The sequence below is a fragment of the Halichoerus grypus genome, chromosome 9 (genome assembly GCF_964656455.1).
Source record: "Halichoerus grypus chromosome 9, mHalGry1.hap1.1, whole genome shotgun sequence".
Lineage (NCBI taxonomy): Eukaryota > Metazoa > Chordata > Mammalia > Carnivora > Phocidae > Halichoerus > Halichoerus grypus.
In genome coordinates, this window is record NC_135720.1 from 21,718,813 (window position 1) to 21,745,235 (window position 26,423).

At 40.9% G+C, this 26,423-nt stretch overlaps 1 protein-coding gene across 9 annotated transcripts in view; it reads right to left on the reverse strand.

Moving 5' to 3' along the window:
- The window catches only part of PHACTR2 (phosphatase and actin regulator 2), a 246,515-nt gene that overhangs the window by 35,195 nt on the left and 184,897 nt on the right, over positions 1-26,423 (reverse strand). For 3 of the 9 annotated variants that reach the window (XM_078054634.1, XM_078054642.1, XM_078054638.1), the window contains exons 3-5: positions 12,437-12,517; positions 7,074-7,232; positions 935-1,174 (exon numbers count right to left, since the gene is read on the reverse strand). The exons of 1 other annotated variant lie outside the window; for it this stretch is intronic. In XM_078054634.1, the coding sequence (XP_077910760.1) occupies positions 935-1,174; positions 7,074-7,232; positions 12,437-12,517 (480 nt within the window). The remainder of the gene's footprint in view (positions 1-934; positions 1,175-7,073; positions 7,233-12,436; positions 12,518-26,423) is intronic. 5 more of the 9 variants (XM_078054635.1, XM_078054643.1, XM_078054640.1 and 2 more) reach the window with 3 other exon arrangements.

Below are 26,423 nucleotides of genomic sequence, written 5' to 3' on the forward strand. Positions count from 1 at the left end.
CAGGAGAATGTTTATGCGTGTGTTAGTGGAAAAAGCCATCCAGCAGGTATACTTTGATTACTGTCCTTTTTGCAGCTGGACGACATGGTAGGCTTCTTTACGCCACTTGACTAGAAGACGGGGAGCTCCACTCTGCATTAAGCATAACTGATTTGAGAGGAACGCTGGGCAGACATTACCCGTTGTGTGTAGGTTGCCCAAACCACCCGTGGTGATGTGCAATAGTGAATGTAACTACACCTGTAGAATGCTATTCCTTCTAACACACGCAAGTCTGGGGATGAGGGTGGACAGTGAACACTGAGCATGTGACCCTCAACTCGGATGAAAAAGCTGTGATTCCAGTAGAGAGTGGTGGGGCGGAGCTGGACTGAGTGACGTGAACTCTTTGTCATTTGTCAGTAGAGAAATGACTACGTCTGTGGATAGATTTAAGATACTAAGCTCCAGCAAAAATGTCAAAGACGTAAGTGTCATATTCTTATATGCATATAAGATTATATGTGATATAAGATATATGCATATAAGATCATATACATTTTAAAGGAAAATCCAAGCCAAGGAGCCACCCATAAACTCAAATAGGCAGAAGGCCAGGCGATGTGTAAATAATGTGATATCAGATCACTGGCATTCATCAGGCACACTACACCCTGAATCCTTCTACTGGTTCTTACACCGATAGTGGATACTTGGAATGAAAGAGGTCTATTCACCCAAAAACTAATGAGGTCAACTAATCAACTGGTTGACTTTCCTTTGGTAGAGGCAACAACAAAGGAATCTCCTGGGTATTCTCTGGGGCAGAGTGAAATCCACCGGTGTTACATTCTAAGACACCAGATACCAGAAAGGCCACCGTTCCTAGAAAAAGCAAGGAGCCCCACCCCAGAGCCAAACACCCTAGACTCCAGCCCCCAGGGGGCATACTCACCAGCCTCTCGGGTCGTGTTTCGGCTCGTTGGCTTGGGTGGAGGGACGGGTGCCTGCTTACCAGGAGCCTTGGTAATTTTTTTAATAGGAGGCACTTCGTCACCCTTGGGGCTTGCCCCGGCAGCAGCCCCTTTTGGAGGCACAGGTGTTTTTTTGGGCTTAGGTTTGGGTTTAGGCTTAGGAAGAGCTGGAGGAGACGGAAGAGGAGCTGCTGGTGTCGCAGAGTGGTTTTCAGGGTTCTCTACAAATGAGAAAGTGAACAGAAGCAGACTGATACACACACACACCATATAAACAGAAGGAGCAAGACGTATGGGGACAGTGATACAAGCACGTGGCTGCTCGGCCCTTCGGAACCAGCGGGGCGGGCCATACCAGCGGCAATGAGGATCAGAGGTGCACAGGCTGAAGGCCAAAGCGGGGTGCACTGTCTGGGTACATGAATCATTCCTGCGATCAAACAGGGTTGCACGAGCTACTCTGATGAAGTTACACTGAGGACAAGTGTCAGTGTCCGCCATCAGGGGCCGACACCAGCCATGAAGCAGCGGCTGCTGGACAAGGCTCGGGGCAGGGGTGCTACATTTAAATTTATCAAAACTGAAGGGCGCCGAGAGTGGTAGGTCAGTGCACTGCGCACAATGCCGCGAGGACTGACAGCGAGGCAGTGACTGGACTACCATTACCCTGGGTGCAGGGACTTTCTCTCAGGAGAACTCAAGCCCCACCAACAGGAAAGGGATTTGAGCTCTGTCTCAAATTATGGTCAAAAATCAATCATTTTCTATGCTCAGGGAGACTCTGTAGACTCTTTTCCAGGAAGCACAGTGCATTGCCGAATAAACTATTTTCTACTATGAAAATTTTCTCAGGCTCTCACAGTGCACAAGGGCAGCTTCCTGTTTTCCAGTAACTTCCTCTGACCTTTTCCAAACAATGTCACAACTCCAGGTACAGAGGGTGCAGAATCCCCCAAAATATCACATTTGTTTTGCAGTGTAAACACAAGTAACAATTTTTAAAGACAAGGGTTGAAATTCATTAAAAAAAAATCATACCCAAGAACAGAAGCCTTTCACAAGATTTTAGCCTAACTGGAGGAGAAACAGTCTGTCTCTCGTTATGGAAAGCGGAGACGCTGAATGTTCATTCATGTACTCACATCCGTATTATTTCTAATGGTGGCTGATTGAAATTAAAATAAATTAAAATACAGTTCTGGTCCAAAGAGCTAAGCAGCATTTCTTTAACAATGGAGCACAATAAAAAAACATCAGACAGCGTTAAGACAAGACTAATAAGCCTCGGGGCGCCTGGGTGGCTCAGTCGTTAAGCATCTGCCTTCGGCTCAGGTCATGATCCCTGGGTCCTGGGATCGAGCCCCGCATCGGGCTCCCTGCTTGGCGGGAAGCCTGCTTCTCCCTCTCCCACTCCCCCTGCTTCTGTTCCCTCTCTCGCTGTGTCTCTGTCTGTCAAATAAATAAAATCTTAAAAAAAAAAAAAAGACTAATAAGCCTCTACTGGATATATCCTCCCATTACTGAATGACCAGAAAGGGTTTTAATATTAGAATGCATCCCATTTTATTATTATTTCTTCTGTTTCATTTCTCATACTAGTGAGTGCAAAGTGAGAACTGCCATTTTTTTTTTTACTATATCCCCTCAATCTACATAGATAACTACCATAAGAATGATTCAAGTTACAGTAGGTAATCAATAAAGCTTTTCTTTTCTCTTCCCCCAGCCATGAAGCCCACCACCGTCCCCTCCTGCCCTTAAACTTACTGGTATTTACGGTCTGAGCTGCTTGTTCAATATTTACTGGAGGCTACTTCGTATGTGTGCCTTTCTGTTTGCATATTGTGTCTTTTTAACTAAGTGGTGACTCTCCCAACCTCCCTGGTCTGAACCAGAAGGCCACTGAGTCACAAACGTCAATTAGGTTCGAGAACAATACAAGTTGATGCCACATGTAAATCATTTCATTTTAACATAAAACATATAAACCTTTGTTGACTTGTCAGTCTTTTGACATGGGGCATAGGTCTGCTCTTTAAATACCTCTTTATGTGACTCTTTGTAAGATTAGACAGTTGCATAACGCACAGAGATGAAGCCCGATGATACTGTCCACGGTGAGAGCCCATCAGACTCATCTGCAACACTGGGAACCTCAATTCTCTTTCATGCTGCAGGTCTTAGCCTGTCCTCACAGGTCTATCACTAAGATCTTACTTCTTTCTGTCTAAAGTTTCAAATTCTCAAGCTGCATCCCCAAGAATGCAGTTTCTGGGTTTGGGAGGGAGGACATGTTCACTCCATGACAGCTGGGAGTGACAATCCCAACTAGGTGAAAAGTGAACATGCTGTGTGCAAGCTCCTGGCGTTTGTGGACGAGCACCATCCACACCTCCGTCCTCTGCGACCCCTATCAATGCTGTGTGCATGTTTGCCATATAGCCGATACTTACGGCTACTCTGCGGAGAACCCTAAGGAAGCAGTGTGTCCCTGTGTGCCAACAGTACGCTCTTCTGACTAAATTATAAATTCCTTTTGTCTACATGTCTAAAATCCCATTAAACACAATGCTTTAAACAGGAGGTCTATTCAATGAATGCGACTGGCTGATAGTTATTAACACCATGTTGGTAGAAAACAAACTCTCTACTTGTATCTAAGAGGTAATGAATGAAGTCTTTATATTTTTTATTACCATACGACCTGAAGACATGATATAAACTGATGGTGTATAGGAGTATTATCTTTTCAAGAGAAGGTTAAGGAAGGGGTGCCTATTCATTCTGGGTTGATACAGATACTATGTTTTAAAACAATTATGTCTGGACGATAGCTGTTTATTATACTATGGCTCCTTCCATCAGGTCAACACTTTTAGAACAAACCTGAGAACAGCGCATGACCCTCGCTTTGCCAAGAAAGCACCTCTGCCCCAATTCCCCTCCTTCACCTGACTACCTCCTTGTCTCCTTCAGATCTCAGTTTGGAAATATCTGCTTCTAAGAACGAAATTTGGTCCCCACTGCAAGCTCCCCTAGTTCCATGCGCTCAGGCCTTCCAGAGTACTTTCCATCTTGCTCGGCGATTGCCTGTTTGCATGCTGCGCTCCCGTAGGCCACGATCTGCTTGGAGTCAAAGACCATTTCTGACTCACCACTCTTCTCCTAGCCCCAGCAAAGCCCTACCCATGGGAGACCATTATTATTTGTGGAACAAATGCATGTACATCCCTTGTTACTTCATGGAAAGCTCTCTACAACACCTCAACAGAGTATCAAATTATTTTCAGATTTCTTATATTTAATACCAATATATGTATAACAGATTGAAGATCAGTTTTTCTTACATATTTAAAGGTACTCACTGAGAAGGAACAATGGGAGACTGAAAGCCCTGAAGGTTTTCGGGAAGAGTCTCCAGTGTTAGGCAGAGGAGGTCTCAGACCACCGTACCAACTCTGGAGTCCAGTGCCATCCAGAGCCCCAGGAACACTCAAGAGTTGCGGGTGGAACCTACACACCATGCAGTGTAAGGGCATTTGCCATTTGTTCTATTTTCTTTGACACTGATGTTTCAATTATTAAAGTACTGACATATTATCTTACAAAGACATACAAGCATTTGGGGGCTTATGGGCATGTGGCACGGTTTTGCAAATATAAACAATTAATAGATGAAATAACACTCTTGGATAAATTGGCTTAATGTGAAAGGAAAGGGAGCATTTCACCCCCCGGAAAGGGAATTAAGAACACCCAAAGGGTGAATTAAGAGCATGGGATTGTGGATTTGCATGCTAGTGAAACCATGAAAGGAGCAGAAGCAAAAGTGAATCTTGGGCTGTTTTTTGGAATTAAACGGTGTCTTCCCAGAGAAGTAAGTGGTTATCTTTGTTTATGAGGTTATCTTATGTTTAACATTGTGTACTGTGTGAGTTATGAGTGACATTCGTTTGACTCTCAGGAAGTGGCTTCCATACCAAATGCCTTCCCTCACTTTCCGTGTGGCTCCAGCAGATGCACCATCCACGCAGCAGGACGGAAACTTTGCTGCCTTATTGGGGTGTGGCAGCATGTCCAGCATTTCCATCTCTTGATATCCAGACCAGCCAAGCAAGATGCTTAGATCTTGTTTGACCAAAAAGAACTGAATGTACTAATTCTAAGTAAAGAATAAGAAAACATGGGGCGCCTGGGTGGCTCAGTTGTTGGGCGTCTGCCTTCGGCTCAGGTCATGATCCCAGGGTCCTGGGATTGAGCCCCGCATCGGGCTCCCTGCTCCGTGGGAAGCCTGCGTCTCCCTCTCCCACTCCCCCTGCTTGTGTTCCCTCTCTCGCTATGTCTCTCTCTGTCAAATAAATAAAATCTTTAAAAAAAAAAAAAGAATAAGAAAACAAAAACACCTCTCAAATACCCATGGACTATGAGGTCTGCCATCTTTTTAGAACATCAAGGCCTGCTGGTTTCATTAAAATAGAACTGTCAACAACTTTTTATTAAGTTGGTAAGGGAAGCACTTCCTTTGAAGCATGACCAGACCACTGATGGACATCCCACATGGACCAGGCAAGCATTAATGATGGCACCATTACGTAAGGAAGGGTGTGATTCTTGAATGTGAAAAGGCCGTACCAGGGACAAACCACAGATGGATCTGAAATTTAACAGTTGGGTGAGACAGGATAGTTGGGACTTAAAAAAAAAACAACCACTACTTGCATGAATACTTTCAAATTAATCCCACTGGAATCTATTTAGGTCTATTTTCTCTTTATGTTCCAGGAATATGATCATTAAAAATATTAGCTAATTTCTTATAATCAGTATTTGTAAGTTTAACCAGAGTCCTTCAATAGAACAAGACTAAGTAAAGCCTCATGAATACTATACTTAATACTGAATAAATAAAGCAAAATAATAAATTTCTAACAGATTGTTCACAGAGGCTTCTGAAATTTTTACAGGCTAATTTATACGCAAATAAGGGGTTATGGACTTCCAGAGAAGATGATTTTAAGTTACAATGTCTGTCAAGTGCTCTTTAGTTTTCTTTGTCTTTAGAGGATTTGGGTCAATAACAGAGGAAGAGAAGTCTGCTTAGTTTCTAAGAATTTTCACAATGCCTACAGAACTTAAGCTAGGTCTGACAAATTTTTGCCATCCAACTCAGAGGCAGACATTACAGAACAGGAAATAGTCTGCTTCCTGAGGATTCATTTCTAGGCTGCATGGAATCATCTAGAATCTCCCAACAAATCCTTACTTTGTGGGGGTTTCAGTTCTGATTTGCATAAGTACAAGGCTTGGAGGTTCCTGCACATGATAGAAGTCTTAGGGAGAGGTAATCAGTCAATCAGTCAGTGACCGGGAACTTGTGAAATGTTTTGAGGGGTCCTTGATAGACACAGATTTTGCAGGTACCTTAATCGACCATAGCATATTCACTCTAGAAACCAAGGTCTTTTAAGAAGCCTTCAGGGAAGGGCATAATTGCCCCTGGCATATTTTGAAATTTCCAATTGCACAGACAAATCATGAAGCTGAGGCTGTGGTCAACCAAAGTCCCCAGTATCTCTGGGAACTATTCCTGGGTCTCTCTCAGAAATGCCTAGAACCTGGACTAGAACCTACAATATTGGGTGTATGGATGCCACCAGGCAAGTTCCCACTATTGGAGAGATGATGCTGGGCGGAAAGAGCCATCTTGGTTTTGATACTCCTCCATCCCTCCACACTGACATGCTCACAAAGGTCACTTCTAACTAATAGAAGAAGATATTCAGACTGATGGCATTTTTTCTAAAAATAAGAGAAAATACTGAGGGAAAGCTCCTGAGGAAAGGATAATATTCCCAGATAGCTCTAATGATTGAAGAGGCAATCTGCTTATTACTGTTAATTAATGCTTCCAAGTAAAAAAATTAAATGACGTGCTTACAAAATATATGCATCTACCTGAGAAAACCATCCCATTTCTCTTCACTTGTAATTTCTCTCTTCTTTGTATTTGCAAACCTTCTCCCTAACTGGTCTTAAGAGTCACTATTTGGAGCCTAAGACCTGATTCTCAACATTGAGCTGTATTGAAGTAAAAGAATATGGAGATTCTCTTGATTTTACCTTTCTTATCTTCTGCCTTTTCCTCCAGAGGTGGTGATTTTTCAGCTACAGAGCCATTACCTTCTTCAGATTTTACTACATTTTCCTCTCGGGTAGATTCCTCTCCGATGGGTATCATGTGCCCGTTTGAATTTTCAAAGTTAACTGTTACATCTCCATCTATAATGGGGAAAGAAACACCTAGATGTCTAACTTGATGGCTTTCTTAAAACCCAGTTTTCCAGTTACTAGGACTGTAGGGTTTGGGTTCGTGTTTTCAGACCCTGGGAACCAAATACATCCTGCATCATTTCACCATGTTTTACTAAATAATTCATTCCAAAGAAAGAGCTAGAAAATCCTTAGTCTTGGGGGAAAGCAGCAATGGAGGGGATATCCGCTTGCCCTTTCGCGACAGTGGGAATTATTATCCTAATTATACAACATCCCTGGGCAACAGAGCCCTTCTCTTCTGTACTTAGGCTTTGTTGAAGTCAGTACTTAGGAGTCTCTTTGTCATTCACAAACTGAACGGTAAAAGGAGAAATCTGAAAAATGGAATAAACATTTTTAACAAGCACTGAAAACATAGGGTGAATATAAATACACAAATAACATGAAATGTAATTACATATACAAATGATTAGAGGGAGAATATGAAAATTTACAACCATCTCTGTCTCACATGATTGCATCTGTGATAATGTTAACTTTACATATGAATATAACTACCACTCTGTATTCAGGGAAAGGCGGTAGCGAGGCTAATTCTATTTTCATTTTCTTATTTATTGATGGAAATATTAAAATGCACTCAGGTAATTGTTAAATATAACAGACCAAAAGCCTTTAATGTGGCCTAATTATAATTTGAAAACATGAGGGAAAAAAAATGTGAAAAAAAATAATTACAGAGGAACTTTTAAAAAAATCACAAGTGAAAATAAAATTTCTAATATGTTATCTAAATCAGAAATAACTAAATCTAATCCGTGAAGTTTCATAATTTCTAGAAGTTTCTAAAGTGAATGAGATTTTTGCATAAACTCTTAATTCAGTGATGTTTGAAAAGACTAACCCTAGATCGTATCTGGAACATTTTAAGTGGCTTTGCTACCAGTGTAAAAAAAAAAATAATAATAATAATAATGAGTTGAAGTTTTGACTTTGCAAAGTTCAAGAAATGCATGATTAGAGCTCTTTTTATGCAGTCTTTGATTAATCTTATTTTGGCAATCATTATAAGTAAAACAGAGATCATCTCTCAAATTTTCATTAAATATAATTGAACTGCTTTGGCTCAACATAAAATCCATTAGCCTTGTCCATAAAAACAGGCATGACATTTTAATAAGAAAAATACATATCATGGAATTTTGTCATGCTCAAAATGAAAAAGCAATCACTGCTGAGCCATATAACTTCCAAGTACCTATAATCTGATTCCTGTATACAAGTAAAATAGATGATAATTGAGGGCAATGCCACTGCAAATAAATCTTAACTATTTCAATAAAATTAAGGTAATACTTTTTAAAGAGTATAGGTCAAACCAAAGGGAAACCAAATGATTCTTAATTCTTATTATTAGATACCAAGGAATTCGCTATTAAAAACAAGGGAGGGGAGACACAATGTAATGTCCCAATATTAGACACAGGGAAATTAAAAACTAATGTAAGAATGGAAAATTCCAAACAAAATAGAAAACCACTTCTTTATATAAAAAAACCCTCAATTTTTAGGCAACCCAAATATAAATTTATCTTTGACTACTCGGCCTTTTATTGATAACAAAAATATGCTGAACTCATGTTAGCAAAAACTTAATTATATTTTAACCCTTATTATGCTAAAATTCTTTAGTAGGTTAAGTAATTGATTTTAAAATCTAGAACAAAAAAAGCTAGAGAGAAAATTAAATAGTCCTGGTGCAATAAGAAATTGGATTTTCACCTAATAGAGTCAACAATGTGGAAAGATACTTACTTCGAGGTCTGAAATAAAGCTAGTGCCTATGAAAATAAGGTAGGAAAAAGAGACCGATATGTGATAAATATAAATTCAAACATCAGAGTAGAACTGAAGTTATTAATAATTAATTGGTGTGTGCACTGAAAAAGTTTTCTCGTTTTGTGCATAATGGTAGAGTTAAAACAAGTTGAGCCCTTCCTTCTGGCCCAGGAAGGTGATTGCTCAGTGGGTCTGTAATTTCTCGCCTGCCTCCAGAGAGATTAGAGGGGAGACTAATTTTGATACTGCAAGCCTGCCTTCCATAAACAAAAAGTTAGGGATGTTAATTTTTTTTATCTTTAAAAGTCCCAGATAGGAAATAAATAGCTTCACGGTAATAGAAAATTAAAGAAGACATAAAGTTCATTCATAAAACAGTATGAGCCCTTTCATATGACTGAATTAGTTGAGCATATTTTGGTGAAAGAATAAATATGTCAATGTGTGCATGTCCATATATCTATGTCTGTGTATAAAAGTGAATTTAGAAGCATATTTGAATGACAGTGGACATGTGTTTTGTTAGTGATTAAGTATGTGAGTGTATGTATGTATGTGAGCATTTCTGTGTGTCACAATGTGTGTGTCAGCCAGTGGGGGTGCATATAGTTTATTTATGTAAGTAAAATGCACACATACCTGCCAGCAAAGGAGAGCAGGGGAAGATGCTGATGTCATAAGTAATAGGAGCCCTTGTGTGCAGAGGAAAAAGACAGCTCAGGAAAGGCTGTAAGCTTCAAGTGAGCAAGAGATAAAGCACACACAGACATCAGTGGTGAAACAAGGAGCAGGAGAGTGTCTGGGGGCTTTCCCTCTTTCTGGCCAAACGAGTATATCTGGGATATAGTTAACAGAGAAACAGAGATGAGGAGAAAGTTGTGTATGACCAAACGGTGAGTGACTCATCAGAAGGTTAAAACTAGTACACCGCGGAAGAGAGAGAAAGGAGGCTGCACGGCAGGCAGGAACATCTCCATGCCCTCATGCTAAAGCTAAGGGAAAAGATGGAAGGAAAGAACCAGAAAATAAGGAATGACCTTGGACTAGACCTGGGAATTCTCAGGAGAGAAGACCAACTGTTGAACTTTTAGATGGAAGTTAGAGGTTAGTGTAAAAAAGATCATCTAAAAGGAATAATAATAATAAAAGCTGGGAGTGAGGGTATGGGGTGGGATGGGATGAGGTCAAACCCAGGGAAGCTGGAGGGATCGAAAAAGTCTATCTGGCTCCCTGAATAAAGGGCATAATTGACAATAACTGTCAAGAGCTAAGGCAAGGTCAGGAAGATCAAGGCAAAGGATGAATCTTCAGTGGCAGAAGACAAGAGGTGGTCACCAAGCACAGCAGCTTCCAGTCTCTGGCTAGAGCTGAAAACAGACCGAAATTCTCAAGATAATTGTTTCTGGAGAAATGACAAAAAACTATTTTCTCCAGCTTTTGGCTGAAAAGGGGAAAGACTCTATTTACGATAGGCATCACCAGGAACTTTCAAGGATTAGGTCGTTTCTATAGTTCCATATAGGGACCATGAAAAAGGCAGAAAGTAAAATTCAGTAATTTAGGACTTCCCAAACATTAAATATTACATTATGTTTAGGTGAAAAATTGTTTCGTTCTTTTATGTTTTAAAAACTTTTAATGTTCAGTCTGCGGAGGTTACCAAAAGGTCAACTAGAATCAGAATTCTGGGAAGTAAGTATCGGAAATTATAACCCATCAAGTAAATAGTTTAACAGATTAGACAGAACAAAAACCAATCAACACTAAGCATTTCTTTAAGTTGACCAGTGCCACTTGTTTTTAGAAAAAATAAACTCTTTTCTAGCTATAATTTTTAATCAGGTAAAAAAGGGGTCTCTAAATCTCTATCTTTCATACTCATTAGCAATTTCAATCATAAATTTTTGCATTTTTCCTTTCTTTAAACAATTTCCAAATAAATGATACCAAACAATTGTGCTGGCCCAGCCCAGGAAGGTGATAGCTCAGAAAGGTGATTGCTCAGTGGGTCTGTAATTTCTCGCCTGCCTCCAGAGAGATTAGAGGGGAGACTAATTTTGATACTGCAAGCCCACCTTCCAGGAACAAAAAGTTAGGGATGTGCATTTTTTTTTTATCTTTAAAAGTCCCAGATAGGAAATAAATAGCTTCATGGTAACAGAAAATTAAAGAAGACATAAAGTTCATTCATAAAACAGAATGAGAAAAATGTAATCGGTCAGAGATTGAAATAAAATGCCTAAATCTTGAGGGCTCAAGAAAAATGGCATTATTCACTCTAGATTTCCCTATATTCTTTGAAACAGCAGTAAAATAGTAAAGCATTTCCTAGCTCCACTCTAGAATTATTCAGATGTTGGAAAAAGTGTGTCATTTGGATTTATAAATAGTGAATTCCAAAAGATGTTCTTTGCAAAGAACATTTACCAGAATTCTGTGATTTAATTCCAAATTAATAGCACTTTATTTGTTCCCATAAAAGTACAGTAATACTACTTTATCCCAGTAAATGTCCAGGGGGTGGGGCAAGGGAAGGCATGAGGTAAATCAACAAAATTTCCTATAGTTTTAAGAGTAGGGGGAGCAATGAAAATTATTTGGTGTTACTTATTTGGAGAAATAACCAATCTTGGTGTCTTCTTCTGAGGGTCTATCTTGGTTTCTATCTAAGCCTAGTCTTTTTGAGCAAGATTCCCTCTTGCTAGGATAGAGAAAAAAGGGGAAGATTAGGGACAGGGAAAACAAAATACTTAGAAATAATAATTGTTAGTGAAAAGGTGAAAGACAATTAGATTCAAAGAAATGAAAAGAGAACAATACTAGGAAAATTACTTGAGAGAATGCATAAAGCGGATTAATTTAATTTGTCCATTTGTGCCTTATTGATTGTAAATTTGATTGTATTATAGAGTATCAAGAACAAAAGATACATTTACTATTTCTTTTCTCTCCCTTTTCTTTTACTGGTAGGCTTAAGAAACCAAAAGGCAGGAGCCAAGCAACAACATTGCATTTACTCAAACAACTGAGTTAACTTGTATAGAAAGACTGAAGCTCAAGAACAGATGAGGAGTCATGTAAACATTTGTATCTTATCTGTATCTTCAGCTGAGTACCTCTGTAGAGCTTTAGGGTTAGTGACATATAGTGAAGGACGGAATTCAGTGAAGGTCACTAAATTTCTTTTCTAGAATACCTTAGATTCTCTGCAGCCCACAAAGGTATTCTGAATTAAAGCAAGATTCTCAGAGTGCCGTACTCACTGCTTTATCTCCCAAAGACCATGATCATCTTAAATTTTAAAAGAAAATGAAAGAAAGACCAAAGAATAAAGGATCAAGTTACTTTAAATGTATGAGTAATTTCCTCACCTTGATCAGGCAACTCCTTAAGAACGCCCCTTCTTATCAGCTCCTCTCTACTTTGTCTTGTGGATATCTTCCTTTCTAATACTTTTAAAAAGAATAAGCATAAGTAAGAATCAAGTCATTGCTTAAAATAATTATGAAAAACATTCCAAGTAGAATTGAGCATATTTATTCTGTTCACCTGAGGGCTCAACGCCCAGTTTTTTGAGTTGTCTAGCAAAATACGTGGTTGGAGTCAATATAATTAGGACAAGGGCAAAGGACTGTAGCCCGTGCTCTGAAACCCAGCTGCTGCACCTGGTTCTTCAAATGATGATGTTTGCCCAAGAAACCAGAGGCATTATTTCATATCAGCTATAGAGCACAAAGGCTACTTCTCACTTCGAAATATTCCTTTTTTTAGGCATTCTAAAACATAGGCTTCAATGAATATGCAATGTATACAAAGGATACGTATGTTTACATTAAAACCAAACAGACAGACAAACGTTCAGTAGATAGTCAGGTAACTCATCTGGATCCCAGAGAAAAGACACTACTTTTCCAGTGTTTTCTCTCTCATACCATCTGTCACAAAAGTCCAACACATCAGATCTCCGTAACTCTTTCCCTTGCCATACTCAAGCATGTTCCGGTATATCCCTTGACAAATCCCAAGTCAGGAGGATGGGGTCAATTCATGCTTTCAAAAGCACTTCAAGGGATGGGAATCTCAACAATGCCTCTTCCCTCTTCTGGAAGAATTTAAATTCCTGCTACAACTTCAGAGTGGAGCTCAGGAGTTTAGGGTGGGACTTCGACAGTATTCACCTTATGTGTATATAATATTGGTTTCCTGAACCCTGTGCACGTCTAACTCTACTCCCCACTTTGAGGGGCCAAGATGGTGTGTAAAATTAGTATCATCTACTAATCCTAACCTACTAATCCTCTGAGCCAACACTGTCCGAAGTGTGTTCTGGAGAATTCTCTTCCCTCTAGATGACCTGTTCGAAAAAGCACCTTGACATAGCAGAACCAGGCCACAGAAAGTGCCTACGGCTCTTTAAGGAGAAGGAAAGGCTCATTGGTGGAGGCTGGGTAGCCACAGCAGGACTGGACTCTGATTCTCCCCACAATTCCTCTTTCTGGTCTCAGATTTTGCAAATCCTAGAGCCACATGAACAACATCATTTCAAGATCCATTACCCCAAGTCCTGCCCTGACACATATAGACAGGGCTCGTAATAACACTAAGGACATGTTTTTTGGGGGTGCTCCAGGTGGTCTGAAGGAAGGACTTTGAAGACAGAGAGGGGGAGAAAGGGGTGTACCTTGGGTTGAGAGCTTTGTATGAAGCCCCTGAAAGTCTTCAGCAATGGCATGAGCCCCAGAGTACCAACACTTAGTTTCTCTGGAAGAAATTGAAATATTTCTTTCCTTTTCTGACAACCAGTAATTGTGTATTTCCCTTTTATCCTGGTTGCCAGAGGTCAGAGTAACACTTGATATTAACACAGATTTCATATGACAATTCATGGATGAAATCTGTTTCCTCCTTCTTAGAGACCTGACTTCATTTGTATTTAATTTCTAGCATACGTGCCCTTTGCTCTCGGTTTTGCCAAACACATTTTGTGGACAGACTCAGAATGGAAACAAACAAGAAAATGAATAAATGAACAAGTGGATGAACAAATGGTCACAAGAATGATAATTAACACCTTCTTGGTTCAAATGGACACACACACAGAACCTTCCCCTCCTTTAGATTGCCACCCAGCCCCACTCCACCCTCCTTCCAGAAGCAAGTAACCACAGCTCATTAAACGCTGGTGATTTCAATGGACAAAGGTAACTGGGTGTGGGGGGCCAGCTGGAGCTGTTCTTTTAGGTAAAAAGAGAGCTGTTATTTCAGGATAGCTTCAATTTGTCCAAGCTTTTGTCAAAGAGAAGAGAACTCCTGTCAGCACAGGGAGCCAAACAACACCCCTAAGGACACAGTAGGGGCACTGCGAACACTGCACAGGTGGCTCAGAAGGACCCTGACCACTGCATTCAATGGTCGCTGAAGGACATCTCACCCAGCTCCAATGGTGTGTGATCCTCTATCATTAATCAAGGCCATTCTGTAATCTCTGCTTTGGGCGTCTTTAAAAGCTTTCACTCTTACACTAAAAAAAAAAATCGTCCGAGAGCCCAGAACATATCTTGTTTTTGTTTCTGCCTTTCCAGTATGGATCCCAGAGGATGCTTCAGTTTTAGTTTTAAGCTTTCTGTCGCTTTAAGTCTAACTTAATCTCAGTTAATAAATCCCTCCTCTTTCTTCCTTGTAAATTCTGGAGCTCTGAGGACGCAGCTTGGCTTCCTGCCAGGAATCAAACCCCACAGCTTTGTTCTTTGCTCTACCTTTTATAAACGGGCCCTGATTGGAAAATGCCCTGGCGATTTGTTTGGTCTCTGGCTGAGCAGGTTTTTAACACATAGTGCAGATAACTGTGTAGCGGGCCAATGAGAACAAACTGCAGGCGACTGAGCATGGAAAGTATGTTGCTAGGGCACCAAGTTCCAAGCACCACTCTCCCAGAAGAACAAGTATCACACTCTTCATCTTTTAAAATATTTGCCTCATGTTTACATAGTGTCTGTATGTTTGCAGAGCACATTCACTGGACACTTTTTCATAGGCTTGGAAGTGTTCTGCACTGGAATGAACTGGAGAGGTCATTCTCGTCCAACAGGGCCGCACAAAGCCGGAGTCATTTCAGGAACATTCCTGAGATGTGCTCACCTGCTTGAAAACATTCAGAGGCAGGATGGCCTCCTCCAGATATCTGTCACCCTCCTTCTTAGGAAAGTATTCCTCATAAGGAGTCAGAACCACACTCTCTGTGACTTCGGCAGTTAATCAAGCCCACAGTCCCTACAGCTCTAGAGTAAAGTAAGTCATTTGTGATGGGGAAACAGTGTGAGTTAGCTCTGTGTTCACTGAGAGCAAAGCGGGTTATTGAAGCCTCCTAGAATCTGATGTCGAGGATCCAACCAGCTGCTCTTTGACCCTGAAGTTCACACTAATCAGTGCAACAACAGCAATAATGTTGGGGGTCTGCCTCCCTTGCAAGTACTGCTGGGGAAGAGACTTAGCAGGGGCATAGATCACTGGATGCAGTAGCCAGGTCTCTCCAGGAGAAGTATTATTCCCAGTTGAGTAAATAGCTCATGGGGGCTCACTTTTATCCCAATCAAAAAAGGCATGTGTGGTTTTTACACGAAGATCAAGCAAACCCATGATTTCTGTTTTGCTCCCTGGACTGGGGGAGTTAAAGTTCTGACAGTCCCTTGTGATTACAACAGCATACATTTTTCTTTCTTTCTTTTTTTTTTTTTTAATTTTTTTATTGTTATGTTAATCCCCATACATTACATCATTAGTTTTAGATATAGTGTTCCATGATTCATTGTTTGTGCATAACACCCAGTGCTCCATGCAGAACGTGCCCTCCTCAATACCCATCACCAGGCTAACCCATCCTCCCACCCCCCTCCCCTCTAGAACCCTCAGTTTGTTTTTCAGAGTCCATCGTCTCTCATGGTTCTTCTCCCCCTCTGATTTCCCCCCCTTCATTCTTCCCCTCCTGCTACATTCTTCTTCTTTTTTTCTTTCTTAACATATATTGCATTATTTGTTTCAGAGGTACAGATCTGAGATTCAACAGTCTTGCATAATTCACAGCGCTTACCAGAGCACATACCCTCCCCAGTGTCCATCACCCAGTCACCCCATCCCTCCCACCCCACCCCCCACTCCAGCAACCCTCAGTTTGTTTCCTGAGATTAAGAATTCCTCAGATCAGTGAGGTCATATGATACATGTCTTTCTCTGTTTGACTTATTTCGCTCAGCATAATACCCTCCAGTTCTATCCACGTCGTTGCAAATGGCAAGATCTCATTCCTTTTGATGGCTGCATAATATTCCATTGTATATATATACCACATCTTCTTTATCCATTCATCTGTTGATGGACATCTTGGCTCTTTCCACAGTTTGGCTATTGTGGACATTGCTGCTATAAACATCGGGGTGCACGTAGCCTTTCGGGTCCGTACTTTTGTATCTTTGGGGTAAATACCCAGGAGTGCAATTGCTGGATCATATGGTAGCTCTATTTTCAACTTTTTGAGGAACCTCCATACTGTTTTCCAGAGTGGCGGCACCAGCTTGCATTCCCACCAACAGTGTAGGAGGGTTCCCCTTTCTCCGCATCCCCGCCAACATCTATCATTTCCTGACTTGTTAATTTTAGCCATTCTGACTGGTGTGAGGTGGTATCTCATTGAGGTTTTGATTTGGATTTCCCTGATGCCGAGCGATATTGAACACTTTTTCATGTGTCTGTTGGCCGTTTGGATGTCTTCTTTGGAAAAATGTCTGTTCATGTCTTCTGCCCATTTCTTGATTGGATTCTTTGTTCTTTTGGTGTTGAGTTTGATGAGTTCTTTATAGATTTTGGATACTAGCCCTTTATCTGATATGTCATTTGCAAATATCTTCTCCCATTCTGTCAGTTGTCTTTTGGTTTTGTTGACTGTTTCCTTTGCTTTGCAAAAGCTTTTTATCTTGATGAAGTCCCAATAGTTCATTTTTGCCCTTGCTTCCCTTGCCTTTGGCGATGTTTCTAGGAAGAAGTTGCTGCGGCTGAGGTCGAAGAGGTTGCTGCCTGTGTTCTCCTTTAGGATTTTGATGGACTCCTGTCTCACATTGAGGTCTTTCAACCATTTGGAGTCTATTTTTGTGTGTGGTGTAAGGAAATGGTCCAGTTTCATTCTTCTGCATGTGGCTGTCCAATTTTCCCAACACCATTTGTTGAAGAGACTGTCTTTTTGCCATTGGACATTCTTTCCTGCTTTGTCAAAGATTAGTTGACCATAGAGTTGAGGGTCCATTTCTGGGCTCTCTATTCTGTTCCATTGATCTATGTGTCTGTTTTTGTGCCAGTACCATACTGTCTTGATGATGACAGCTTTGTAGTAGAGCTAGAAGTCCGGAATTGTGATGCCGCCAGCTTTGCTTTTCTTTTTCAACATTCCTCTGGCTATGCGGGGTCTTTTCTGGTTCCATACAAATTTTAGGATTATTTGTTCCATTTCTTTGAAAAAAGTGGATGGTATTTTGATGGGGATTGCATTGAATGTGTAGATTGCTCTAGGTAGGATTGACATCTTCACAATATTTGTTCTTCCAATCCATGAGCATGGAACGTTTTTCCATTTCTTTGTGTCTTCCTCAATTTCTTTCATGAGTATTTTATAGTTTTCTGAGTACAGATCCTTTGCCTCTTTGGTTAGATTTATTCCTAGGTATCTTATGATTTTGGGTGCAATTGTAAATGGGATCGACTCCTTAATTTCTCTTTCTTCTGACTTGTTGTTGGTGTATAGGAATGCCACTGACTTTTGTGCATTGATTTTATATCCTGCCACTTGACTAAATTCCTGTATGAGTTCTAGCAGTTTTGGGGTGGAGTCTTTGGGATTTTCCACATAAAGTATCATATCATCTGCAAAGAGTGAGAGTTTGACTTCTTCTTTGCCAATTTGGATGCCTTTGATTTCTTTTTGTTGTCTGAGTGCTGTGGCTAGGACTTCCAATACTATGTTGAATAGCAGTGGTGATAGTGGACATCCCTGCCGCGTTCCTGATCTTAGGGGGAAAGCTCTCAGTTTTTCCCCATTGAGAATGATATTCGCTGTAGGTTTTTCATAGATGGCTTTTATGATATTGAGGTATGTACCCTCTATCCCTATACTCTGAAGAGTTTTGATCAAGAAAGGATGCTGTACTTTGTCAAATGCTTTTTCTGCATCTATTGAGAGGATCATATGATTCTTGTTCTTTCTTTTGTTAATGTATTGTATCACGTTGATTGATTTGCGGATGTTGAACCAACCTTGCAGCCCAGGGATAAATCCGACTTGGTCATGGTGAATAATCCTTTTAATGTACTGTTGGATCCTATTGGCTAGTATTTTGGTGAGAATTTTTGCATCCATGTTCATCAGGGATATTGGTCTGTAATTCTCCTTTTTGATGGGGTCTTTGTCTGGTTTTGGGATCAAGGTAATGCTGGCCTCATAAAATGAGTTTGGAAGTTTTCCTTCCATTTCTATTTTTTGGAACAGTTTCAGAAGGATAGGTATTAATTCTTCTTGAAATGTTTGGTAGAATTCCCCTGGGAAGCCATCTGGCCCTGGGCTTTTGTGTTTTGGGAGATTTTTGATGACTGCTTCTATTTCCTTAGTGGTTATAGGTCTGTTCAGGTTTTCTATTTCTTCCTGGTTCAGTTTTGGTAGTTGATACATCTCTAGGAATGCATCCATTACTTCCAGGTTATCTAATTTGCTGGCATAGAGTTGCTCATAATATGTTCTTATAATTGTTTGTATTTCTTTGGTGTTGGTTGTGATCTCTCCTCTTTCATTCATGATTTTGTTGATTTGGGTCATTTCTCTTTTCTTTTTGATAAGTCTGGCCAGGGGCTTATCAATCTTGTTAATTCTTTCAAAGAACCAGCTCCTAGTTTCGTTGATCTGTTCTACTGTTCTTTTGGTTTCTATTTCATTGATTTCTGCTCTGATCTTTATTATTTCTCTTCTCCTGCTGGGTTTAGGCTTTATTTGCTGTTCTTTCTCCAGCTCCTTTAGGTGTAGGGTTAGGTTGTGTACTTGAGACCTTTCTTGTTTCTTGAGAAAGGCTTGTATCAGCATACATTTTTCTAAGAAGGGAAGGACGCCCTGTGCCCCCATTTTCCTGCTCTCATGCTTATACTCTGGCTTTTCAAATATTTGAAAAGGACCGATCTTCCCAAAAGTGTCCAATGGCTGTCCATCTGGCTTTGAATACTATCTCTACTCCTTGGCATGGTCTCCACAATGACACCCAGAGGCTGTACCACACATGATGCCCCCCACCATGGGGTCCTTCCCTGATGGCTCCCTCCTGGCTCTTTCTGCTCCAGCCCCTCCAGCCCTGCTGCTTGTCACCTGACACACGTGGCAAGCCCCTGCCTGGTGGCCTCTGTCCTTATCAGGATGGGTTTTTCCCGGACCCCCACACAGCTCAGTCCATCACTTCCTTCAAGTCTCTGCTCAAAGGTCACCTTATTAGAAATCCCTTCCTCACACACCCAACGTAGACTAGCTTGTTCCTTTTCTCATCTTTATCCATCTTATCCTGCAAAATACGGCATCCCCTCCTGAACTGGCATCTACTGTTTAAGTACGGTCTCGATGAGAACCAAAACTCTTGTTTTGTTTACTGCCGTTTTCCCAACAGTGCCTTGCAGGTTGTTAGAACTCAGAAAATATGTGCATTTGCTGCATAAACGAATAAGAGAAAACAGGCTGATAATGCTAACGGTCTTGTTTTCTGCCCCTTCTCCACCTCCAGCCTAGGAGAAAGCAAGCAAGGCCTGTGGCAAGACTCTATGAACAGGCGTCTTCTGTTTTCTGCCCCCTCTACTTCTTGGCTGGGCCCGCCAAAGGGAAAATCCTGAGCTCTCTGTCCTACGGCTCATCTGAAAAAGTCTCTGTGCTCTGAAGAAGGAAGGCTATAGTGTGCATAGGACAGATGGCGGCCAACTAACAGGGTGTAACACACGACTGGGCTCATCATAAATTTTAAATGATTTATGATGTCCTTCTGGGCATGGAGCCTGCATTCAGGAGAGGAGGCCGGGGCATTTGCCACCTCCTTGCTGTGTAGGCATGGCCAGGATTTTATATTACTCTGGAAGGATCTGTGAGAGTAAATCTTGCAGTCAACAAGCCACTTGTGTTTTCTTTTGGCGAGGAAAGAGAGTCCTAATTCTCAATTCTAACACCGTTTAATGACGGAACAGAACAGAAGAGCAATTAGCCTATTAAATAAGCGCACCGTGTTATCTTCCTGGTTCTGAGGACTGAACGGCTTTACTGTACAACTGTGACTGAAACAGAGACCTGCTTGTCTCGGGTTGCAAGTGTTCCGTTAAGAGCCCGGCTTTGCTTTACCTCTCCTCAATAGCAGTTACAGAAAACAGAATGTCAAAAAACGGGCTCCCTTTTAAAAAACCCTTCACTAAAGCGTAGCGAAGTCCTTTAAAGAAACCACCACCAAAATGCCACCCAACGGGACATTTGCAAAAACTTCCAAAACAGCTCAAGAACATAAGGCAGAGAAATAAAGCCAACATCCCCCACTAAAAATACTCAGGGGTCTGGCCATTTTCGTATAATCCAAGTCTCTCCCCTACTTAAAAATCCAACAGACTATGGAAAAAGCCCAACCCCTCAGAGCTATGGCCAGGCTTTACAACTGGTCCCAGTGGACCATTCTCCCCCTCCCTCTTGTTCATCCTTTTCCACAAGCCCAGTGTTAAAGCCCAACCGTACTCTTACTTCTCACCATTTCCTAAATACTTTCTGTACATTCTTTCAGTGTTTTTTTCTCCTAGAATCACACCTTTGCCCTCTCCCCCTCTCTGGTGAAATCCTCCTATAATCCTAAGACCTCTTCAGACAGCGCCCCCTGCAGGACAATGTCACCATTCTGGGTGGCTAATCAGTAATAACTGTGTTCCTAACGTACTATAAAGTAACTTCTCTGTGCCTCAGCTTTTTCATCTACAAAATGGGGGAACTGGGACACCTGGGTGGCTCAGTCGGTTAAGCATCTGCCTTCAGCTCAGGTCATGATCCCAGAGTCCTGGGATCAAGTCCCGCATTGGGCTTCTTGCTCAGGGGGAAGCCTGTTTCTCCCTCTGCGTGCCACTCCCCCTGCTTCTGCTCTCTCTCTCTCTCTCTGACAAATAAATAAATAAAATCTTTAAAATGGGAGAACAACTGCTACCTTTTCTGGTTCTTTTGAAGATCTTTTGGAGTTAAAAAGCTAAAGTGTTTAGACCAGGAGCTAGAATCTAGAAAGCACTGAATAAATGTTAATTACTATTATTTCTGTTAACAGCACTTCTTCTTCATTGCTACATGTGTACCTAGTTGCATATTCACATGACTCGAAGCCCTATGAGAGATGTCTTATTTATCATTTCATCCCCATAGTGCCCCAAATAATATATTGCATTAAGTTTTTGGTTTTGTTTTTTGAGGGGACGGAGGGAAGGCATTTTGTCTAGCACCCTTTTCTAATCTTTTCTATTTTCTATTTTCTAATCTTTTCTATTTTCTTATTTTAGAAACAGTCTTCCTGATTGTTAGCCTTTGAGGAACCACCTTCCCCATCGTTCAGTCCATGCCATTTGTGTGAAGCTAACCCCAATGCTGGGCTCTAGGGCTCCCAGACTTATCCAGTCAGAGCCTGATATCTTCCTGGCCTTCGTGACTGGTTCGGAGGACTGTGCCCAAGTTGCACCAATGACAACCAGCCCAAGGATTTCCCGAACAACTGGAAAAGAAGGCTTTCTCTTTCTTTTGTTATCTATTAAAACTAGCTGCATATGGGCCTAGAGCTGTAAGTAGTCATTTTGCCTCCATAAAAGGAAAGTCTAACTTAAAAAAAAGAAGTAAAAAAGCCAATACTGAGGAACATAGGCTCAAAGAAGGAGACAGATTCCTAATCTTAGCTTTGAAGCACCTGGATCCAACCAAAACTAAAGGCTGTTTGGCCCAGGGCTTTTTACTTGCATGAACCAATAAATTCTCCATTTGCCTAAGTCTATTATTATTCATCGGCAGTAAAGAGGTTTTACTTTTAAAGAGTCAAAAAAAGTGTTTCACAGATGCTTCTTTAACGTGAGTTTTCTTCCAGCAGAGGCTAAAGATCCTCTAGATTTTCAAGGCAGAAATATGAAAGAACTACACGGAACTTCTTTATCCCCCAAGAGTTTGAAACTTGACCAGACCTTAAAAAAGAGGAAGATGGTGAGATCTATGTCCCCTCCTCCTCTTGGGAAATCAGTGTCACAACTTCCTTCAGAAAACTGATAGTAATCATCCATTTATTTGATGCCTAGGTAGCATTTTTATATTTATTTTCTCATTACGCTTCCCAGTATTCCTGAAAGACAGGCTAAACAATTCTTTTTAGTTCCCTCGAATAGATAAGGATATTGAGACTCACAGAGGTGAAACACATTTTCCAATCACATACTCAGAATCTGGTGGAACCCAATGTGTCTACCCAAAAGCCTACTGCTTGCATTCTCCAGCCTGAGTCGATAATTACAAAGATTTCAACTTTCCCACAACAGGTATAATGCTTTCCAATTTCCCTTCAAGACATGAGGTAGAAAAACTTTTTAAAGTTAATTTTAAATGAGCAATTTTTAGATGGTAGTACATCCTCATAGTTCAAGTTATAAAAGGGTACAGTAAAAGCTCTCACTTTCACCCTATCCCCCACCTATTCAAATTGAACCCCACCTGTACTCCATATGCAAATAACCACTTTTCTTAGTGTCTCCTGTGCCCTTCCAGACTTTCTTAGGCAAATCCAAATATTCATTTTAATTATTCTCTTTTTTACACCCAAGGTACGCTATTTTACAAATTGTTCAGCACGGGGCGCCTGGGTGGCTCAGTTGGTTAAGCATCTGCCTTTGGCTCAGGTCATGATCCCAAGGTCCATCCTAGGATGGAGCCCCGAGTCGGGCTCCCTGCTCAGTGGAGAGCCTGCTTCTCCCTCTCCCCCTGCCCCTCCCCCCAACTCGTGCTCTCTTGCTCTCTCTCTCACTGGCTCTCACTCTATCTCAAATAAATAAATAAAATCTTTAAAACAAAGAAACAAAAACAAATTGTTCAGCACTATGCATTTTCATTGAACACTGTATGTAGTACTTTTCAAATTTCAGGTAACGGGGTGACAGACAAAGGCCAGGCTGGGGAGAGAAGAGGTGATGATCTTTGCCTTGTGCACACAGCAGCAGCTAAAATCATGGCTGTTTCCAGAGAAGGCAAGCTGGGAACAGCCATGGCAAGTCAACTCAAGGGACTCGGGGATTTTATTCCCAAGGGATAAGGTTTAGGACTAGAACAATGAGCAAGTCCCCAATCCCAGATGGGCCAGGAAGTACAAGTAATCTCAGGAGAGTAATCAGAGGCCAGGATCTGAGAGATACGTGAAACCCTGCTTGTCTTTCTTCCAGTGTGACTCTCAAAACACATGACAAACACAAATGTTCGAGACAGGTGCTTTTGGATGCATCCTGTGTGTTTCCATTTCTTGTTTCTTCACATTAAAAGATAGTAAACCCAAAACAGGGTGAGACCAAAGGGACAGAAGCTTGAAACAAAAATAATGAGAATCATCCTTAGAGCAATTAATTCTAACTCCACACTAAGAACAAGCTAGAGACTTGATATAAAATGGACTCTGAGAAACAAACTGAGGATTCTAGAGGGGAGGGGGGTGGGAGGATAGGTTAGCCCGGTGACGGGTATTAAAAACGGCACGTACTGCATGGAACACTGGGTGTTATACGCAAACAATGAATCATGGAACACTACATCAAAAACTAATGATGTAATGTATGGTGATTAACATAATAAAATAAAATTAAAAAAAAAAGAATCGCAGCTCTATATGGTGAAGAGTTTTTGCAAACTAGGAGATCATAAACAATACCCATTAGAGAAGTTCTTAGAGAGCCCAAACTTCTAATTCTGAGGCCCTTCTCCTTGATCTGCTTCAAGACAATTTTACACATTTCAGGGACTCAGCAACGTCGATTGAGATGAGATCCTATCTCATTTTACCTCTGATCAGATAGCCAAATGGCAGGTAAGAGTCGCTGTGAAAGAGACCTTAGTGAGACTAAACTATCCTAAATTAAGACAGTCTCACTTATTTAAACATCAAATTCAACTGTGCAGGATTAAAGGCATATGAAATTATTCATACCTTAGGCCAAAATTTTTTGAAGGCATTAACGTGTAATCTTTAAAAGCCTGTTTTTATTTAGTGAATTTAGAAACAATACGTCATAAAACATCACCAACTCAAACCAATAGGTGTGAATAACCTGTCAGAGTTAGTAATAAGATCGAGTGGGCATTTCTGCAAATCTATGTTTACTACCTTCATATACATATCTCATTAGACTAGGTTTCTTAAAGTGATTAAAATTTGTTTTCTTTTTTTCTGTAAGATTTATTAATTTATTTGAGAGAGAGAGAGAAAACAAGCGAGGGGAGGGAAAGAGGAAGGAGGAAGAGGAAGAGAGAGAATCCCAAGCTGACCTTGTGCCGAGTGTGAAGTGCGGAGCCTGACGTGGGGCTGGATCTCACAACCCAAGATCATGACCTGAGCCAAAATCAAGAGTCAGATGCTCAACCAACTGAGCCACCCAGGCACCCCTAAAGATTTGTTTTCTTAAACAACCTAAGTGTCCATTGAGAGATGAATGGATAAAGGTGTTCTATGTGCATGCACATACACACACATGGAATATTACTCAGCCATAAAAAAGGATTCGATCTTGCCATTTATAACAACATGGACAGACCTGGGGGGTATTATGCTAAGTGAAATAAGTCAGACAGAGAAAAACAAATACCGTATGATTTCACGTCTATGTGGAATCTAAAAAAACAAAACAAACAAAAGAACAAACAAAGCAGAAACAGACCCATAAACACAGAGAACAAATTGGTGGTTACCAGATAGGTAGGGGTAGGAGGCTGGGCTAAATGGTGAAAGGAAGTGGAAGATACAGGCTTTCAGTTACAGAATGAATAAGTCACAGGGGTGAAACGTACAGCATAGGGAATATAGTCAATGATATTGTAATAGCGTTGTACCTGATTGACCCCGCAGTGAGAGGACCAAGAATGATTCTACTAAAGTTTTTATTTTCCAAGACAAAACACGAAAAAATACTGGGGGCTTTTCATTGTAACTAAAATTATAATGTTTAACGTTTCACAGCAATGCTAAGTTTCCACTGGGACATAATGCTCCCTCTCAGGAGTCTCCCTGTCTACTCTCTGTTTCCAAATTTCTGATTATTAAGGTGGTAACAAGGTCTCATCATTCTTCTTGCAAAAGCTAGAAAATAGAAAATGGACCAGGAAGTATATATTCTGGCCCTTTTAAAAATATCTTGAGCTCACATCCAGACACTGAAACTTATTTTTATTTTTTTAAAGATTTTATTTATTTATTTGACAGAGAGTTAGAGGGAGAGCCAGAGAGCACAAGCGGGGGAAACAAGAGAGGGAGCAGGAGAAGTAGGCTCCCAGCTGAGCAGGGAGCCTGGTGCAGGGCTCGATCCCAGGACCCTGAGATCATGACCTGAGCCAAAGGCAGACACTTAACCGACTGAGCCACCCAGGTGCTCCCCTAGACATTGCAATTTATTAGCAGGTGATCATAGGCAAGTTCCAAACCTCTCCATGCCTTTGTTTCTGTACATGAAAACAGAGGTAGGAAAACCTAAGTTGGATGCCCAATAGGATGATTAAAACATTTGGTAAGTATCTGACACAAAGTAAGGACCCTCTAAATATTAGTTTTTTCCTCCCCTACATCCCATTTTCTCTTGTATACAGATGTATATCTCTTTGATAATATTCTGTTGATATTTTTATCTTGATATAGTTACTGATCTAGAAGGTGGCATAGTACAGGGATTCAGAAGGAAGACTCAAGCCAGGACTCTGACGTTCAAATATGGGCTATGCCACTCACAAACCCTGAAACCTAGGGCAAGTTATTTAACTTTTCTGTGCCTCAGTTTACTCATTAGTGAAATGAGAGTTATAGTAGCAACCCAACTCACTGAGTAATTGGGAAGATTACAAGCATTTATTTTATTCTATTTTTTTAATAGATTTTACTTATGTATTTGAGAGAGAGAGAGAGAGAGCACACACACACACGAGTGGGGGGAGGGGCAGAGGGCGAGGGAGAAGCAGACTCACCACTGAGCGCAGAGCCCGGTGAAGGACTGGATCCCAGGATTCTGGGATCATGACCTGAGCCGAAGGCAGAAGCCTAACCAACTGAGCCACCCAGG